The sequence below is a fragment of the Chroicocephalus ridibundus genome, chromosome 25 (assembly GCF_963924245.1).
Source record: "Chroicocephalus ridibundus chromosome 25, bChrRid1.1, whole genome shotgun sequence".
Taxonomy (NCBI): domain Eukaryota; kingdom Metazoa; phylum Chordata; class Aves; order Charadriiformes; family Laridae; genus Chroicocephalus; species Chroicocephalus ridibundus.
This window is the reverse complement of record NC_086308.1, coordinates 1,946,554-1,967,145: the sequence shown is the minus strand read 5'-3', so window position 1 is coordinate 1,967,145 and position 20,592 is coordinate 1,946,554. Positions and strand designations below refer to the sequence as shown.

At 51.5% G+C, this 20,592-nt stretch overlaps 1 protein-coding gene across 1 annotated transcript; it reads right to left on the bottom strand.

Moving 5' to 3' along the window:
• Positions 1-2,987: 2,987 nt before the first annotated feature.
• Positions 2,988-3,506, bottom strand: LOC134507652 (olfactory receptor 14J1-like; the record flags this gene model as incomplete). Its single annotated transcript, XM_063318444.1, has 1 exon — positions 2,988-3,506. A coding segment is annotated over exon 1 (519 nt), but the record flags the coding sequence as incomplete, so codon positions are not given.
• Between the last annotated feature and the right edge of the window lie 17,086 nt (positions 3,507-20,592).

Here is a 20,592-nt window from a genome sequence, read left to right as displayed (position 1 = left end):
CCCCATGAGATTTTTTTGCCTGTTCCTTGACTGTATTATGAAGAGGGCGAGTAAATGTTGGGCAAGAGAAAAAACAGCAGTTTGAGAGTGCAACACATGAGTGGAGACCCTGGTGTGGTGTGTCTTGTGTTCTAAACTGCCTCACATCTACTGCATGGAGAAGGGAGAGACCTTGCCCCACTGCAGCGGCAATCAGTCACTCGTGTTATGAAAATTTGCAAGTGGCCCGTGCTGACCGAGCAGAGAGGCTAGGACACAAAGTACAGAGGTGCACGCGTAAATATTTAGTCATGCGCATGAGGTGTCCGAGCTCAATTGGGGTACCTCAAATGTGGTTAAACACAGGGTTCTTATGCCATTCAAGCATTCAGGTACCTTATTATTTGACTAGTGACTAACTAACACACACACATGGAGTACCAATTACTAATCACAGTAAAACTTCACAAAGTAGCTATATCTCTGCAGCTCCATCAGCCATCAGCCTTCTCGCTGCTTGTCTATTGATCCAGACGTCCCCGGAGTTGGTCTATTGCTAATTACTTGTCTGTGATGCTGGACACTGGGAGAGTTTCAAAGGTGTGTAAGAGGGACGGGGATACTGGCATTATCTCGGTTCTCCAGGGGTATCTTTTATCCTTCATGGACAGCTGACTGATTCTGAGAAGTCCTTATTTTGAGGGCAGGGCTGTTCTTCTGGTCCTTGTGATGAGCTGACCTCCTTTAACTCACTTACCCAAGCATGATAAATCAGTACACAATGGGAGCTAGCTAGATATATATCTTAAGAAAGTCAATTCATTTTCATACGATAAAGACTGATGGGCATAAGAGTTAGGGAGGTAGATTTTGATAACCTTGGATCAGAGGATGTCTGTGGCCAGGTGGGTCCTGCAGAGAGCTTTTTGGTGGTCAAGGATCACCTCTTCGTCATCCAGAATGGTCCATGCCAACATGCAGGAAGTCATGCCAAGGTGGCAGGAGGCTGGCATGCATGAGAAAGGAGCTCTGAGTAACATCAAGCCTGAAGAGGAAGCACAGAGAAGGTGGAAGCTGGCTGCCTTCCAGCCTCCAGGGTTCCGTGGTTCTGTGCTGGAGAGGGCCATTTGTTTGTGTGTGTGTGTGCTTGTCTGTGCATGGGGGAACTGGAGGGATGAGGGAATGCCGAGGCCAGCTTCTAGAGAGATGGAGGGTCTGAGACCAGCTCCTGGCGGGATCCGTGCTGTCTGTGTATCTATAGAGGTATACATCTAACACTAACGCTAACTAGCATGCAAACAGCCCCATCCCCATTGCCCTTTCTCCACAGACTGTGGATTGTCTTGGTCTGGAGTCTTCCCAAGGTCCCTTCCAGAATGAGAGATTGTGCATTTCTTTCCACCATGGGTCTTCCCTTCATGATGAGGGGGAGAGCGCTCACGTTGCCCATGACCACAGAAGTAAGCAGACATAACTTTGGTCCACTCCGCTGTGGGTTTTTTGTCCCACTCAAGGCATTGACTCAATGCTGCTCATCGGGTATCTCCAAACCGCTTTCATCATATCCTGAGTTGTACTTTCGGTTTTCCTTTTTCCTCTTTCCCCTTCCCAAGTTCTTTTCTTTAACCATTGCCGTAGACTCCTCTACAAGCATCCCAGCTTCTCTTTCCCCACAGGCCCTACATTTGCTTGCTTTGTGCCCTCTCTACGGGGCACAAAGATGTTTCTAACATAGCTGTTGTGACAATTCCTCTGTTGGACAGTACAAAATTAGGAATGTCTTTAATTCCCTGTAGTGCCCTGCAACTCCTCGTGCTGTTATCTTGTGCTGATGCATCACCACAACCATGGTGAGCTGCCTGCACGCAAACATGAAGAACGAACAAAATGGATCTTCAGTCCAGGGGGACCTTGGGAAATTCTGGGAGTCAGCCAGAAGAAACTGCTTAAGTTTTACAAAGAGAAGTGGCCAGTCCTGCATCAGGGGGAAGAAAAACACCGTATTACAGTGCCAGGTGGGACGTGACAGGATGAGCAGTGACCCTGAGGAGAAGGGCCCACGCATTATGAGGGACACCACATGAGCCAGTGGCGCAGGCTGACCATGAACAAGGCCAGCTGCACACAGGGATGGATTAGGAGGAGAGGGCTACCCAGACAGCTTGACTTTTCATGCCCTTTCAGTGAGCCGTGGTGTGGCCACACCTGGACGTGTCTGTCCCTCTGTGGGAATTCCTGCTGTAGACAGGTGGGGAGGAACGGGAGAGTGCCCAGAGGAGGTCTGCACATGGCCTCTGCTTGAGGCCCCACACCCCATCCTTCTGACCTCTGCCATCCCAGCACAACCCCAGGAACATGCTGTCCCTGGAGAAACACCAGCCTCTCCAGACAGCTCCAGATTCCCCTCCCACAGGATGGGTGGCCTTTATGTCATCTGTGTGAAGGGCTGGGGTACGTCCCTCAGTTAAACCCACGATCTTACCTCTCACCAGACACCGACTGGTGACTCCTAAATCCAGTCCAATATCTCTAAAATGTTACAAACGGACAGTCAGCTTTTTATTCCTGGACACATGGAGGAGGAAGAAGACCTTCAGGGGTGAATTTCCTCAGGCATGTTTGGAGAAAGACCCCAGCATTAAAGCACTGCACCAGGGAGATCTTGCTTTGTTAACAGAGACTCTGTGAAAGAGGCCAGCTCTGAGCCACTGTTAAATACATTTTTAGAAGGGAACCAGGTGAAACTAAGACGTAAATGTCTCAGGTGTAGTGACACAAGTGAAACCTTTGTGTAGGAGCATAAAAACCATAAATGACAATATCAACAGCAATGATGAGAAATATAATCATTAAAAACACAAAGCCAATAACAAAACACACAAAAAAGCAGATGGAATCAAATAGTGCGGGAGTCATTTGTGGAGAGAGGTGGAACATTTCTCCCTCTTGAAAAAAATCCATGAAATCAGATACCTAATGGCCTCCTTGAGCTCCTGGTTCCTCATGCTGTAGATGAGGGGGTTCAGTGCTGGAGGCACCACTGAGTACAGCACAGCCACCACCAGGTCGAGAACTGGGGAGGAGATGGAGGGGGGCTTCAGGTAGGCAAACACGGCAGTGCTGACAAACAGGGAGACCACGGCCAGGTGAGGGAGGCACGTGGAGAAGGCTTTGTGCCGTCCCTGCTCAGAGGGGATCCTCAGCACGGCCCTGAAGATCTGCACGTAGGACAGCACGATGAAAACAAAGCACCCGAAGGTTAAACAGGCACTGACCACAAGAAGCCCAACTTCCCTGAGGTAGGAGTGTGAGCAGGAGAGCTTGAGGATCTGGGGGATTTCACAGAAGAACTGGTCCAGGGCATTGCCCTGGCAGAGGGGCAGGGAAAATGTATTGGCCGTGTGCAGGAGAGCATAGAGAAACCCACTGCCCCAGGCAGCTGCTGCCATGTGGACACAAGCTCTGCTGCCCAGGAGGGTCCCGTAGTGCAGGGGTTTGCAGATGGCAACGTAGCGGTCATAGGCCATAATGGTGAGAAGACAATACTCTGCTGCAAGAAAGAAGATGAAGAACAAGAGCTGTGCAGCACATCCTGCATAGGAGATGGCCGTGGTGTCCCAGAGGGAATTGGCCATGGCTTTGGGGACAGTGGTGGAGATGGAGCCCAGGTCAAGGAGGGAGAGGTTGAGGAGGAAGAAGTACATGGGGGTGTGGAGGCGGTGGTCACAGGCGATGGTGGTGATGATGAGGCCACTGGCCAGGAGGGCAGCCAGGTAGATGCCCAGGAAGGTCCAGAAGTGCAAGAGCTGCAGCTCCCGCGTGTCTGCGAATGCCAGGAGGAGGAACTGGGTGATGGAGCTGCCATTCGACATTTTCTTCCCCTGGGCTTGGAGACCTGTTAATGGAAAGAAAAGCAGTGAGAAGTTGGGGAAGATTTCTCTCAAACTAAAGTATTCAATTGGTCTTAGAAACCCACCAAACTGGCTCTCTCCTTTCAGGAAGACCTTTTGCAGGTCCTTTTTGTACACTCTGGTTGGTGCTGGCTGATAGTCCACCAGAGAGCTGAGATCTCTGCAGGATTCAGTCCTGCCCTACAGCCATGGGTAAAAAGGAACACGGGGTGATCTCAGATTAAATCCACTCCTGGCATCAAAGGGCTTTTCAGCATTGTCACCCGACTGCAGGGCAGAGCTCAGGTCACCTTGTTCTTGGTGTTGTTCTGTTGTAGTTTCCCCACCACACCTGAGGAGTGTTTTTAAGGCAGAAATCCCTGGCATTTCTGCTGTGCTGCAAGTGAAACCTTGTGGGTCCTACGAGCCAAGGGGACTGTCCCTCAGTGCAGAGCGAGGAGAACGAGTTTGTCCATCGGAATTGCTCTCAGCTGCCCTGTGCTGCTGCCTCTTTGAGCTGGAGGATGATCCCAAGCAGACATTCCCCTGAGAAGAACCTGGACACTGCTGAGAGCAGAGGAGTCCCATTTACAAGCGCAGTTCTCCCAGCCCCTCACCTGAGCTCATTGGACCCCAGGAGGATCTCAGCTCTCCCCTCCCAGCCAGGGACACAGGGGGCTCACTGCAGCTGCCTACATTCAGCCCTCCAGCTGGATTTACACGGCCTTGGCACTGACATGTCTACTCCGTGGGGCTGCTAGACGACACAGGGATGCCACGGGAGAGCTGAGCCCTTCTGGAGGGCAGCGTGCAGCCAAGCAGGACACTCCTGGGAAAGAGCCAACTTGCCTAAAGATGGAGTATCCTGCCCACAGGGCCGGCTTGCTCTCAGCCCCACACACTGCAGTCCCCAGAGCCCAAAACATAAGTGGATTTGGATGCTTTTCCTCCCTGGATACACCGGCATGACCGGACGTGCAGCATCAGTGTCTGAGCTGCACCCGAAACCTCACGCCCCACCACAGTGAAAAGAAGGGAAAGAAAAAGGGCAGAAGGGGCAAAAGGGGAACATGCCAAAGTTCTCCTGCCAAGAGAGTCAGGACAGGGAGACACAGTCAGACACTCAAGGATTTCTCCTCTTTGGTGGTTGGGCTGCTGGGAAGGACACTCAGGACTTCATACCCGGGATAGTCAGGGGTGGAGGACTCTACTGTGTGGGGAGAGGAGACCACGGAATGTCTCCAGGGAAGGCACCTGCGCTGCAGGGGATGGCAGGGAGGGCCTGGAATCCCCTCTCCCATGACCTTTCCTGTAGTAGCTCCCTTTCACTCTCTGCCCATGTCTCTGCCACCCGGAGCTGTCTCTGCCTGGGGCTGTGTCATTGTCCCCAGGTCTCCTCCCTTTCAGTGCTCAGAGAACCCACCACACCTGCTGTGTGCTCAGCTCTGCCCTCAGGGCAAGTGCCTGCAAGCGCTAACAAGCAGCTTAGAAAAGTTCCTGCTAGAACCAGGGTATCATTGCCTTCTCCAGAACGGAGAAGTAAAATCCTCTCTCTCACAACCCATCCAGCAAAGAAGGAGTGGAAAACTCCAAGCAGGGACCCTCTTTCTTTCAGGTAAATGCTGCCTTGAAGTCCTTCTCCAAAAGGACCCTCTGCAAATGTCCTGGGGGTGATCTGGAGCTGGGAGGAAACACGACCCACGCAGCACCCTCACGACTGCAGAAGGACCCTGCCGTGACACGACTGGGGTCACTCCTTCCACCCACAGCTTCTCCCCGCAGCGCCATGGGGAGCTCCCCGGGCAGGCTGAGAGCTGACCCTGGCAGGCAGCAGAGTCCCTGGCCCAGCACACAGTTCCCTGGGACACGGGGACCCTGCTCTGAAGGACAGCCCTGAGCACCCCTGCACGCACACCCACCTTCACAGCCCGGCAGCCGTCCCTGGGAGAAGGCAGCCGACATGCCCTGTGCCTTTGGTGATGTGGTAGGGGTGCCCTGCTCTCGAGCACATCCTTCTCAACACCGACAGAGCCTTGAGAGCCTTCCTGACAGATCACATTAGCCATGGGCTATGCCAGCTTTAGGAGACTGCTCCAGGGAGCCTCTCTGCATTATACTGCAGCAGAGACACATCATGCCCTGTCCCTCTGACGGTGCAGCAGGGAAGCCCTGCTCCACACGTTGTCCTTCTCCTCGAAACTAGAGAAACTGTGAGAGTGGTACTTGCAGATCCCGTAGGCTGGGGGTTGTTCCAGCTTCTGGAGATCCCTCCAGCAGCTGCAGATTCAATGCCCTGCGGCCAGAGACTGTGCAAAGGCTGTGAGGATTTCTCCCAGTGAGCTCTCAGCATCCTCCCACCCCAGGCTGCCTTTAAGATCCGCTGGCCTCACACGTCTCCCCTCGTTACCTGCAGGCAGTGCCCTCAGCCCTGCTGCCCTTTGCAGAGGAGCTGCTCCTGGGCAGAGCCGTCTCTCTGCAGCGCTGCCCGCTTGCCACGAGCTCCCTCCATGCCAGGAGCCCAGCCCAGCTCAGACGCAGAGGACCAGCCCGAGACGTCACTTTCTCTGCCTCCTCGGGGCTCCCTGGACGTGTCCCTGTGCCTCCAGGGGAACCTGCTGGGAAAGAGACTGAAGTAATACTGCGTGGTCTCTCTTGCACCTCTGGAGAGACGCTTCTTTCCAGCCGGGTAATTTCTGCTATCAGAGAGAGCTGCGCACGAGAAAGGTCTTGTTCCTTCTGGTATGAGACAGGAAACCTGGACAGTGCCAGATCTCCTTTGCCCCCGCTGAGCGAAGGCAGTCGGCTTCGTCAACTGAGGCATCTTCTCCTTGGTTTGTAGTCCTGGGTGTGAAGTGGACTCAGCTCTCACTTAGGGCTGCCACAATCCCACAGGAGGGGGGATTCCTCTTGCCTCTCTTCAGGTGGGCACAAAATAGGCACCTGCTGCATGGGAGCTGCTGGTCTCAGCTCCCAGCGTCATTCCTGGAGATGGAGGCCAGCAGTGAGCTCTTCAGACTCAAACACCTACTGACATTTCAGGTCTCAGACGTGGTCCAAGATACGTGCCGGTAACTGCAAGATCTAACGGAGCAGTTCATAGAGACAGGGCAGCATCTGGTGCCGTCATCTTTGAGATTCACGAGGAATTCCTTTGGCCACCAGCACGTGCCCACATTTCGGACAACTGAACTTTTCCCTACTCTTTCAACCCAGGGCAGCCTTCTGAGGTAGTCAGGGGACCAGATGTACTCATTGCCATTGACCTCATCCATCTTCTCCATCGGCCGTGTATACTAGATCCCCAATGACTGTAACGGCAGATGTCTCATGGACATCCCCACATCCCCTAACCTAATTCAGGGCAGCTACTCAATGGCCATGGACAGGCCTGTTGTGCTACAGGAGGTGCCAGGGCTCTCCAGCACAACTGCAGGTGGCCGGCAGGGACTGCACAGGACCTACGGGAAAGGCATCGCCTTCAGAGTGGGTGCGAGACACACACTCCAGATGCCATGTCTCATAGATTCAGTTTCTGTTGGCCGGCAACTGAATCCCACGAGGGCAATGAGGCAGGGTCTGACCCACCTCCATCCAGTCGATGCAGAGCAGTTCAGGAACAGGAAGCACATCACACTGGGATCTCCACTCATTTGCCTATTTAAGCAACACAAGGAAGTCTCCAGAATAATGACCCCAGGTCTTATTGGAGACATTAATGACCCTGACACCACTGGAAGGGGAACACAGCAGCATGCATACTGTCCAGCAGGTTTCTGGGTCTCTTGGGACAACATCTTTGCATAGGCGCAAGGTAGGCCAACAAAGGTGTTGCTGAGTCCAGTCAATTCAGAGGGAATTCTGATCAGGGGTGTGAAAATGTCAGCCTGGGCTGTAGCGACCATGAAATAGTGGGGTCTCAGCTCCCAAGGGGAGTGAGAAAAGACGGAAGCCAGACTACAGATGCTGGGTCTCTAGAGGAGAAATGGGGATGGCTTTAGGTAAGCTAGAGCTTCCCAAGTGTAGAGCCTTGCAAGGCAAGGGTTCGAGGGCACCAAGAGGAGAGGCTGCTGCTTCAGGAACAGTTGAAGAAGAAACAAAGAGAATGAGTGGCCACTGCTGGAATTTAGTAACAGCAGGTGTACATGAATCTGAGATTCCCTGTGTCCTTCTTGCCTTGGTCTCCTCCAGCAAGCTCTCCCAGGCCTTTGTGCCTTGAGGCAGGACTCTGGAGGGAGAAAAAACCGTGGTGAATTTGGATAGAGTCAGGAGTTACTTGAGCAAACACAATCCTTAGCAGTCTATGGGACTGGAGGGGTGGCATCCGAGGGAGCTGAGAGGGCAGGACGATGCCACAGTAAAGCCACTCTCCATCATCATTGAAAGCATCTGGAGTTTGCGGGAACTCCCTAACAACTGGCAGCACCCAAATGCTGCAGGCACTTTCTGCTGTGACCCTGCTTTGCGTAGAATGTTGGTCTATAGAAATCTTGCAAGGTCACTTCCAGCCTGAATGGAAAGTTCCCAGAACAGGCCAATGTCTGCCACCCTGAGACCTGGAATCTGCACTCTGCTCTTCGTCCTCACTCCCTCGGGAGCTGAGACTCCACTCTTTCTTTGCTGCTAGAGCCAAGGCTGACAAGGATGACACAGGTTTTCTGACCCAGGTGAGCATCGCCTTGCTTGGCCCATCTGGCAGCTGTGCTAAAAAGCTGAGGCAAAGAGCCTCCAGACGCCTAAAGGAGCATTTGCACCATGCTCTCCTGGGAATGTCAGGGGGTGCTGGGCTGACTTTTGGCTGCCAGGTGCCCACCCAGCTTCACTCCCGCTCCCCCTCCTTCTCCACTCGCCTTGCTGTCTGCAGGGCTGTTTCTCTCCATGTGTCTCACTCCTCTCTCTTACAGTGACTGCACGCTGCTGTTTAGCCTTGCTTCAATATGCTATCACAGAGGTGCCACGAGAATTGCTTACTGGCTCAGCTTTGGGCAGTGGCATGTCCCCTTTTGGAGCCAGCTGAAAGTGGCTCTCTCTCACATGGAGTCACCTCTTGATCCCTTTTCTCCTAAGCCACCTCTGCAGCCCCTCACCCCTACCAAAACCTAGCCATGTCAACGCAATACACAGGGTCATTGATGTCCCCGGTAAGACGTTAAGTCCTTGGTGAGCCCAAGACTTCCTCAGGTTGGTTAAATAAGGGTTGGTCCCCTTCCTCTCCTTCATTATAGGTTCTTTGTGTCAGAGCAGAGATGTGCTGGACCTCAGTCGTGGCACCAGGGCCAAGCTCAGGCGTGCAACAAAGCCAGCTGTTACCAAGTGCCCAAGTACCGTGCAGGCAAAAGGTTTGCGTCAGAGCATGCTGGGGGGGATGGCAGATGGCAATGTAAAGGGGAAACGAGGAGATCAATCCCTGCTCTCCTCAGGACGAGAGAGAAGCAGGGCTGAACTCTGCAGCCCCAGCAGGAGAGGGCTTTGTGTCTGCGGGGTCTCTGCAGCCCCAGAGGGCCTGTGGTGCAGGTGAAGCTGATCTCCAGGCAGGACAAGGGGCTTTTGCAAGTGTCCTTGGCTATGGGTATCCTGAGATCCAGGAACACTGTGAAAATCATTGCTCTGTTCCTTGACTGCATCATCAAAGGGATGACTGAGGGATGTGGGAGAAGCACTCCCTGCATCTACTGGATTGAGATGGGACAGCACTTGCCTCACTGCAGTTGCTTGAAGGAAAGCACTGAACGCCTCAGAAGGTCTCTTGGGGTCTCTTACACGGCTGCTCTGAATGGGGATGATGTTCGCGCAAGTCCTGTGCTGTCCCTGCCGGCTGCACGCAGTTGTGCTGGAGAGCCCTGGCACCTCAGGCAGCTCCACAGGATGGAGTTAACCTTGAAATTGGGCAGCTGCCCTGAATTCGGTTGGGCATTGTAGGGGTGCCAGTGAGAACCCAGCCCTAACTGCCAATGGAGATCTGGTAAAGACAGCTGGTGGAGAAGAGAGAGAGACGTAGCTCTTCAGCTGGCAATGACTCCATTTGCTCAGAGGAATAGCTCTATAGGCTGCCCTGTACATAGTGAGCAGGAACAGGCTTCATTGTCCCAAAGGTGGCCATCTGCTGTCACTTCAGCTGCCCAAAGCAATGCCCCAAGAGCCTCCAAAATGATGGCCCCAGACGCTGCCCTGTCCCTCTGAACTGCTCCATCAAAGTTTAGAGATACCTGCTTATGTCTCGGGCCACCTCTGGCACTTCAAATGTGCACTGTGGTTTGCAGGGCTACAGGAGATTCCTCCCTTTCATTGTCTGGGTGTCCTGTCTCATAGGTGGAAAAGAAGAGGTCGTTCTGGGACCTAACTCTGCCCCTGATAGGGGAAATGATACTGCCGGAAAGGAATGTCCCCCCCAACAGCTGAGGGAGGAAACATCAGTCATGACTTCAGCTTGTTTCACAGCAGGTTCCCCTGGAGCCTCAGGGACATCTTTGATGGAGCCACAGCGAGCCGAGAAAGTGCCACCTGATTAGGTCAGAAGTCCTTGAGTGCATTGCATGGAGGAGACTCAAGCATGCACATCATGTGCATGTGGGGAGAGGAACCCGAGTTGAGCACAAGTGCCACCAGCTATTCCCAGAGCGTCCACGAAGGCCTGTGGGACACACTCTGTCTTCGGGTAACTTGACTTTGAGAGGAACGTCCTCTGGGAAACCACCTGGATGCCGCACTGGGATGTGCTTCCGTGAACCAGGGTCCCTATGTCCATACCTCATGCCATGAGGCATCTCAGATGGGCACCACACCACAGGGCTGAGGTGCCTCCCAGCATCTGGGAGTGGCAGCAGGAGGCCAGAGAGTCCCTACGCCTCTGCACGTGGAAGGGAAGGGCTCGTGGCTTTGAACAGCCCTGTCAGAGCCCTGACAATTCTGCGTGTGACTTCAGGAACAACCCCACCGGCCCAATGAGATTTCTCTCACCTGCCTTTTCCGGTCCATCACAAGTGCCTCTGTGTGCTGCCTCACCCTCCCCTGTCCTTATGGCCCATCCCTTGTTTCACACAGTCTGAAAGCAGCACATCCACAGAGCATTTCGCCCGCGCAGTCCGAAAGGGTTCTGCAAGCAGGAGTGTCACTGCCCTCCAGAAGATGGCTTTTCTCACCCTTCACACAGAACAGAGCACGTCTAGGGACTATGATGCACTCAGAAGCACAGACACCTCCGTGTTTCACCTCTCTGAACTTCCTTCCCAATGTCCTTAGGCACCTAACAGAGAAACAAATGTTGTCACTCGAAGGCGTACCCACAAGGAGAGAGGGGACAGGAAGACCTAAAATTTTCCATGGCAAAAGGGGATTAGGACAACTTGTCATCATCAATGGCGTTTCCCCTAATGGGAATGGGGAACGTCCCCAACCTTCAGAAAAATCTCTTCCGCCTCCCTCCCATGACCTGCCCCATAATTGCACTTGGGAACAGCCTCAGCATGGGGCTGCTGGTGGAAAACCTGGAAACCTGCTACAGCTCCGCCACCCTGACTGTCCTCCCACTGGGCACAGCACCATCTCTGCTCACAGCGCTCTTAGGGCTATTTCCTGCACCTTTGGCAGGTACAGAGTGGCTCCTGCTGGTGGCCACATGCTATGAACAGTACTTGGCTCTGTGCCACCCCCTGCTCTCTGCAAGACTCCGGAACTGGAAGGGTTGTCGCTAGAAGACAGCTGCACCTTGGCTGGGGGGATTTCTGTCATCTGCAGTAATCATTTCGTTCTTGTCCCAGATACATTGGCTGGCCCTGATGTACTAGACCACTTTTGTGATTTTGCCCCAAGGCGGGAGCTCTCCTGCAGTGACACCATGACGCTCATGCTCTCAGCTTTGGAAACGTGCTGTTTAGATCCAGTCTTCCCCTTCCTGGTCACACCGGCATCTTGTGTGTGCATCAGAGCTTCCATGGCCACCGAATTAATTCGCATCAGGTGCAGGGATGCTTTACATGTGCCCTTATACAGCCCTGACCATATCAAGAATCCTTCAATACTCCTTCAGGAGTTTGTTTGACTTCCCAAGGAGTATCAGTACCTATTAAAAAAAATATAAACATACATATGTCCAATGCAGCAGTCTGCATCTCTGTTAGAAGCCTTGAAGCAGTGTCCGGGGGAGCAGGGCTTGAGGTGTGAGCATCCCGTGAGTTGACGGATCCCCTTTCCCAGCAGGTGGGGTCAGGGCTTGGCTGTCCTGCTTGGTGACACACATCAAGGGCTTTCACAACCACATTCCACGTTTGATTTTCCACCTCGAAGCAGCACCTCTGACTTCCTGCTTCACCAGCCTCCAAGGACTCTCGGAAACTCGTGGAGGTTTGCTGCTGACTTTTACTTGTCTTGAGGCTTGTTCAGTCTTTCAGGATCTGCAGTTCAGGCACTTGGCACCAGAGGGCTCATTAACATGCAAAACGCCCTAACAAGTCAAGTCTCTGGGCATAGTTTTCCTTAAAGTCTTCAATTCTCATGTGCTTAATTAGAGAAGTTTCAGGAATGTAATCAAAGTGAAATAATATGATTATTAAACAACAAGAAGAAAGGGTTTCTTTTGTCTTTTTCCTACTTTATTTTTCTGCTTATACATGAATGGAAATCAGCAGTCTCTACATGATACTGATCCTGAGCGTCTGCTAATGCAGTCTGAACAGATATGAAAATCAAGACCCTTTGTGTTCCACAACCTATGGCCAGTCTTCATCCTGCCCCCAACCCAGCATTTCTCTCATCAGCCCCCTGGGACTTACAGCAGCCCTGTTCAAATCTGAGCTTCCTCCACTGAAGCTGCGCGGTTCAGCCCATTGGCACCGGTTCCCACCTGGGTTACTTGGAGAACGAGCAGCACACGGACACAGAAGGGTGTTTGTCACTTGCCAACAAATGGAAACAAAGGAATGCACAGTTCAGTAAAAAAATGAGACATTCCTCAGCTATGTGTAAAGTCCACATTACCCCCACCGAAATCTGCTTCCTACAGTGGCTAACCTTAGATCAACAGAAAACATAATTTTTGTTAAATCACAGATCCCAAGACTTCCCAAAAGATTCCCTGTCCTGGACTTTCTTTCTTTGTCCCTAATTGTTCTTTGCACGCAGTGAGGCACACACTCACGTCACGAGCTCCCTCGATTCGCAGAGAGAAGAAAAGAGACAAAGCAAATCAAATGGTCTTTTGAACACACAAATCTGCCTAAAGGGGGCCCTGAGCAGCAACAAGCTTTTGGACAAATCATGGAATAACAGAATGATGGAATGTGTGGGGTTGGAAGGGACCTTGAAAGGTCATCTAGTCCAACCCCCCTGCAGTAAGCAGGGACACCGACAACTAGATCAGGTTGCTCAGAGGCTCATCAAACCTGGCCTTGAATGTCTCCAGGGATGGGGCCTCCACCCCGTCTCTGGGCAACCTGTGCCACTGTCTCACCACCCTCAGTGGAAAGAACTTCTTCCTAAACTCTAATCTAAACCTGCCCTGCTCTAGTTTAAAACCATTGTCCCTCGTCCTAAGGCTACATGCCCTTGCAAACAGCCTTGAACAGCTTTCTGACAGGGCCCCTTCAGGTACTGGAAGGCCACTATAAGGTCTCCCCGGAGCCTTATATGAGCACATTGTTAGCTCATGTCCAGCTTTTCATCCACCAGGACCCCCAAGTCCTTTTCCACAGGGCTGCTCTCTATCAAGTCATCCCCCAGCCTGTATTGGTAACGAGGGTTGTCCTGACCCAAGTGTAGGACCTTGCACTTGGCTCACCTTGATTGCCATGTCCAGTTTTGCACCCCCCACCACAAAAGACATTGAGGGGCTGGAGCAGGTCCAGAGAAGAGCAATGAAGCTGGTGAGGAGTCTGGAGAACAAGTCTGATGAGGAGCAGCTGAGGGAGCTGGGGCTGTTTAGCCTGGAGAAAAGGAGGCTGAGGGGAGACCTTCTCGCCCTCTGCAACTCCCTGAAAGGAGGGTGTACAGAGGTGGGGGTCGGTCTCTTCTCCCAAGAAACAAGCAATAGGAGAAGAGGAAATGGCCGCAAGATGCCCCAGCAGAGGTTTAGACTGGATATTAGGAACAATCTTTCCCCTCCTCCATCCGCATCAGACAGGCGGTCATCACCAGCACAGAGGTGACATGGAGCCTTCTGCTGCTCAGAGGTTTGGGGGGGACACTGAGGAGATGGGGAGAGCACCTTGGGGTGTGGGGACACTGCGGGGACGGGGACACACGTGCCACATTCAGCCCCCTGACTTCCCCGTGCGGGAGCGCAGATGAGGGGCAGGTGTACAACCTGCAGCTGACCCTATCCCTGACCCCAGTGTCATCCCTGTAGGTGCCATGTCCCCATCGCTGTCCCCACAGGTGTCCTGGCCACACCACTGTCCCCAGCCCTGTCTCTGTCCCTCCAGGTCTCTTGTCCCCCTCCCTGTCCCCACAGGTGCCCTGTGCCCAGGGCTGTGGGGACAGCGGCCGCCTGCTGGGCTGGTTCCATGGCAGCATCAGTTTTGTCCACCTCCGTGTCACAGTGAGACCAGGGGACACTAGCGATCCCACTGGGGGCTGGAGAGGGGCCCCCAGGCTCAGCTGTGTTTTGTAAAGTCTCCTTTCAAGAGTACAAAAACGCATTTTTTGTTTCCAAAGCTTCTATTTCAGGCTCCAAAAAGGCATTTTTAAGATTAAGCCAGTCAGTTTTAGGGTCCAAGATGCATCTTGGATGTCAAAACCCTAATTTTTATGGTCAAAACTCCTCTTTTAGGGACCAAATTATCATGCATTTGAACCCAAAGCCTCATTTTTAGGTACAAACCCTCACTTACAAGTTCCAGAGCCCATTTTAAGATTCAAAGACCCATTGTCAAGCTCTAAACAAGTATTTTTAGGATCCAGCCAGTCATTTTTAGAGTCCAAGCCACATCTTGAGTGTCCCAGGCGAGAGCGAGTGGCCCACACGCGTGTCCAGATGGGCCTCCAGGTGGGCCCCGGGGTGGCTGGGCAGCAGCCGGGCAGCGGCGTGGCAACATGACGATGTGCAGTGCGGTGTCGCGGCAACGTGACGATGCAACAATGTGCGTCTGCTCTCTAGAGCCGCTTGCTGGGAGACTGGCTGTGGTGGCCGCAGCTGGGTGCCTCTGGAGCGAGAGGTGCCATCGCTCTGTCTACCCGTCTTTTAATTACCTCCAGGGATGGTGCCTCGGACACTTCCCTGTGCAGCCTGTTCCAATGCCTGAAAAACCTTTCAGGGGAAAGATTGTTCCTAATATCCAGTCTAAACCTCTGCTGGGGCAACTGGCGGCCGTTTCCTCTTCTCCTATTGCTTGTTTCTTGGGAGAAGAGACCGACCCCCACCTCTCTACACCCTCCTTTCAGGGAGTTGTAGAGAGCGAGAAGGTCTCCCCTCAGCCTCCTTTTCTCCAGGCTAAACAGCCCCAGCTCCCTCAGCTGCTCCTCATCAGACTTGTTCTCCAGACTCCTCACCAGCTTCATTGCTCTTCTCTGGACCTGCTCCAGCCCCTCAGTGTCTTTTTTGTGGTGAGGGGCGCAAAACTGGACACAGCACTCGAGCTGGGGCCTCACCAGTGCCCAGTACAGGGGGACGGTCACTTCTCTAGTCCTGCTGGCCACACTGTTCCTGATACAGGTCAGAACGCTGTTAGTCCAACCTGGCCTTGTGCCCCGGGATTCTGGGTTTGTTGGGTTGGAGTTTGGGGTGGATTTGGGGTTTTTTGATTTGGCTTTTGGATTGGATGTTGAGTTTCCTGGACTGGATTCTTTTTGTTGGATCTTTCCTGTTGGATCTTTGGGGTTGTTTTTTTCATTTATTTAAGTTGTTTTTTGGGGTTCACGTTTTGGGGTTGGATTTTGGGGTTGATTATGGGTTGGTCGGTTGGAATTTTGGGGTTTGATTTTTACCCCTGTGCGGGCGTGTCAGGCAGCCATTGTGACATGAGGGCAGCATGCCAGCGCTGAGTGTCTGGCGGTGGTGGCATGGCAACCGCTGATGTGCTGCCCGCAGTGGTGGGGCTGCCATCGGCAGGGACATCTTCAAGCAGGTCAGGTTCCTCCAATGCCGTCCAAGCTGGCCTTGAGCCCTGGGATTTTGGGTCGGTTGGGTTGGATTTGGGTTGGTTTTAGTTGCTTTTTTAGGGTTGGATTTTTTGGGTTTGGATTTTTTGGTTGAGTTTTTCGGTTGTGTTTTTCAGTTGTGTTTTTGTGCTTTTTGGGGTTGTATTTCTGGGATTGGATTGTTTGGATTGGATTTTTTGTAGGTGTTTTTTTTTTTTTTTGGTTGGATTTTGGATCAGATTTTGGGTTTTTCGCATAGGATTTATAAAGTTAGATGTTTTGTGTTGATTGGGTTGAATTTTGGGTTGGGTTTTTTGAGGTTGGGTTTGTTGGGGTTGGCTTTTGGATTTTTTTGGGTTCAGTTTTTGGGGTTGGATTTTGGGGTGGTTTTTTTGGATTTAGTTTTTGGTCTTGATTTTTGCCTTTGCGTGGGCGTGTCAGGCAGCCATTGTGACATGAGGGCGGCAGGGCCAGCGCTGAGTGTCTGGCGGTGGTGGCATGGCAACCGCTGATGTGCTGCCCGCAGTGGTGGGGCTGCCATCAGAAGGGACATGTTCAAGCAGGTCAGGTTCCTCCAACGCCGTCCAAGCTGGCCTTGAGCCCTGGGATTTTGGGTGGGTTGGGTTGGATGTTGGGGTGGATTTTGTTTTGTTGGGTTGGATTTTGGATTGGATTTTGGATTTTTTTGGGTTGGATGTTTGGGCTTAGGTTTTTTGGGCTTGGATATTTTGGGGTGGATTTGGGGTTTTTTTCAGTTAGATTCTGGGTTGGATTTTGGGTTTTTGGGTTGGATTTTTGGGGTTGGACTTTTTGGATTGGATTTTTGCAGTTGGTTGGGTTGAATTTTGGGTTGGGTTTTTTGGGGATTGGGTTGTTTGGAGTTGGGTTTTGGACTTTTTTGGGTTTGATTTTTTGGGTTGGATTTTGGGGTTGGGTTTTTTGGGTTGGATTTTCACCCCTGTGCGGGCGTGTCAGGCAGCCATTGTGACATGAGGGCGGCAGGGCCAGCGCTGAGTGTCTGGCGGTGGTGGCATGGCAACCGCTGATGTGCTGCCCGCAGTGGTGGGGCTGCCATCGGCAGGGACATGTTCAAGCAGGTCAGGTTCCTCCAATGCCGTCCAAGCTGGCCTTGAGCCCTGGGATTTTGGGTCGTTTAGGTTGGATTTGGGTTTTTTTGCGTTTTTTTTTAGGGTTGGATTTTTTATGTTGGATTTTTTGGTTGAGTTTTCCATTGAGTATTTGGATTTTTTGGGGTTGGATTTTTTAGATTGGATTTTTTATGGTTTTTTTGTTGTTGTTGTTGTATTTTGGGTTGGATTTGGGGTTTTTTGGGTTGGATTTTTAAGGTTAGATTTTTTCTGTTAACCGAGCTGAATTTCGGGTTGGATTTTGGGTTGGGTTTTTCATTTTTTTCGGGTTGGATTTTTCGGAATAGAAATTTTGGGTTGGATTTTTTCGGATTGGATTTTTTGGGGTGGATTGTTGTTTTTTTTCAGTTAGATGTTGCGTCATATTTTGGGTTTTTGGGGTTTGATTTTTCGCGTTAGAAATTTCAAGTGGGTTGGGTTGAATTTAATGTTGGGTTTTTTGGGGTTGGATTTTTTTGGGTTCAGGTTTTGGATTTTTTTGGGTTTGAATTTTTGCGTTGGATTTTGGGTTGGATTTTTGATTGTATTTCTTGGGTTGGATTTTTGGGGTTAGATTTTCTCCCCTGCACGGGCGTGTCAGGCAGCCATTGTGACATGAGGGCGGCAGGGCCAGCGCTGAGTGTCTGGCGGTGGTGGCATGGCAACCACTGATGTGCTACCCGCAGTGGTGGGGCTGCCATCGGCAGGGACATGTTCAAGCAGGTCAGGTTCCTCCAACGCCGTCCAAGCTGGCCTTGAGCCCTGGGATTTTGGGTGGGTTGGGTTGGATGTTGGGGTGGATTTTGTTTTGTTGGGTTGGATTTTGGATTGGATTTTGGATTTTTTTGGGTTGGATGTTTGGGCTTAGGTTTTTTGGGCTTGGATATTTTGGGGTGGATTTGGGTTTTTTTTCAGTTAGATTTTGGGTTGGATTTTGGGTTTTTGGGTTGGATTTTTGGGGTTGGACTTTTTGGATTGTATTTTTGCTGTTGGTTGGGTTGAATTTTGGGTTGGGTTTTTTGGGGATTGGGTTGTTTGGAGTTGGGTTTTGGACGTTTTTGGGTTTGATTTTTTGGGTTGGATTTTGGGGTTGGGTTTTTTGGGTTTGATTTTTACCCCTGCATGGGCGTGTCAGGCAGCCATTGTGACATGACAGTGGCAGGGCCAGCGCTGAGTGTCTGGCGGTGGTGGCATGGCAACCGCTGATGTGCTGCCCGCAGTGGTGGGGCTGCCATCGGCAGGGACATCTTCAAGCATGTCAGGTTCCTCCAACGCCGTCCAAGCTGGCCTTGAGCACTGGGATTTTGAGTGGGTTGGGTTTGAAGTTGGAGTGGGGTTTTTTTTAAGGGTTGGATTTTGCCTTGGATTTTGGAATTTTTGGGCTTTACCTTTTTTGGCTTGGATTTTTTGGGCTTGGATCTTTTGGGGTGGATTTTATGTTTTTTGAGTGATATTTTGGGTTGGATTTTGGGTTTTTCAGGTTGGATTTTTGGGGTTTGATTTTTGGGGTTTGATTTTTTGGATTGGAATTTTCGGGTTGGATTTTTCGGGTTGTTTGGGTTGAATTTTGGGTTGGGTTTTTTTGTTTGGGTTTTTTGGGATTGGGTTTTTGGGGTTTCGGTTAATGGTTTTTTGATTAGATTTTGGTTTTGGGGACTCAATTTTTGGGGTTGGGCTTTTTGAACCCTGGGATTTCTAGTTGTTTGGAGTGGATTTTGGGGTGGTTTTGGTTGGGTTTTTTTGGGTTGGGGGTGTTTGGGTTGGGTTTTTCTTTTTGGGCTAGATTTCTTGGGGTTGGATTTTTGGACTGGGCTGTCCCCAGGGCCCTCCATCCCCCATGCATTTAAACTTGGCTGTCTGATACCAACCAAATCCCTTTCATTTGGCTGAAAATAAAAGTATTCCAGTGCTTGACAAACCTTTCAGTGAAGAAATTTTTGTCCTACTATCCAATCTAAACCTTCCCTGGCACAACTCCTGGCCATTTCCTCTTGTCACGTAACTCGTTACTTGGGAGCAGACACCAACAGCCACCTCGCCACTTCCAAGCCTGGAGTGCTGCATTGGGTTTTTGTGACCCAAGTGTAGGACCCGGCACTTGGCTGTGTTGAACCTCAGACCACTGGCCTCTGCCCATCGATCCAGCCTGTCCAGATCCCTCTGCAAAGCCTTTCTACCCTCAAGCAGGTCGACACTGCCAACCAACTTGGTGTCGTCTGCAAACTTATTGAGGGTGCACTCGATCCCCTCATCCAGATCATTGATAAAGACATTAAAAGGAACTGGCCCCAGTTGTAGGCCCTGGGGAAAACCACTTGTGACCAGCTGCCACCTGCATTAAACTTTGTTCACCACCACTTTGGCCACTCTTTGGCTCAGCCATCCAGCCAGGTTTTCACCTGGCATAGAGTACTCCCGTCCAAGCCACGGGCAGCCAGTTTCTCAGGGAGAATGCTTTGGGAAATGCTGTCAAAGGCGTTTCTAAAGTCCAGGTAAAGAACATCCACAGCCTTTCCCTCATCCACTAAGTGGGTCACCTTCTCATAGAAGGAGATCAGGTTTGTCAAGCAGGACCTGACTTTCATGAACCCATGCTGACTGGGCCTGATCACCTGGTTGTCCTCATGTGCCACATGATGGCACTCAGGATGATCTGTTCCATGATCTTCCCCAGCACCGAGGTCAGACTGACAGGGCGGTAGTTCCCAGGATCCTCCTTCTGTCCGTTTATGTTGATGGGCGTCACCTTTACTAACCTCCACTTAACTGGCACCTCCCCGCTTTGCCAGGACTGCTGAAAAATGATGGAAAGCGGCTTGGTGAGCATCTCCGACAGCTCCCTCAGTACCTGTGGGTGGAACCCATCTGGCCCCATAGATTTGTGTATGTCTAAGTGCTGTAGCAGGTCCCTCACTATTCCCTTTGGATTATGGGGGCTTCATGCTGCTCCCCATCCCTGTCTTCCCGCTCAGGGGCTGCGTACCCAGAGAACTGCTGGTCTTACTAGTAAAGACGGAGGCAAAGAAGGTATTAAGTACCTCAGCCTTTTCCTCATCCTTTGTCACTATGTTTTCCGCCATATCCAATAAAGGATGGGGATTCTCCTTAGCTCTCTTTGTGTTTCTAATGTAATCATAGAAACATGTTTTAGTGTCTGTTATGACATTAGCCAGACAAAGACCTAGTTGGGCATTGGCCTTTCTAATTTTTTCCCTGCATAACCTCACAACATCCTTGTAGTTCTCCTGAGTTGCCTCCCCCTTCTTCAAAATGTCATAATCTCCTTTTTTCCCCTGAGTTTGAGACAAAGCTCTCTGTTCGGCCAGGCCAGTCTTCTTCCCCACCAGCTTGTGTTTAGGCACATGGGGATGGCCTGATCCTGAGCCTTTTAAAATTCCTTCTTGAAAAATGTCCTGCCTTCCTGGACTTCTTTTGCCCTTCAGGACTGCCTCCCAGGGGACTCTGTCAACCAGGCCTCTCAAAAGGGCAAACTAAGATAACCAGGTCCAAAGCCCAGAGAGTTATTGCCA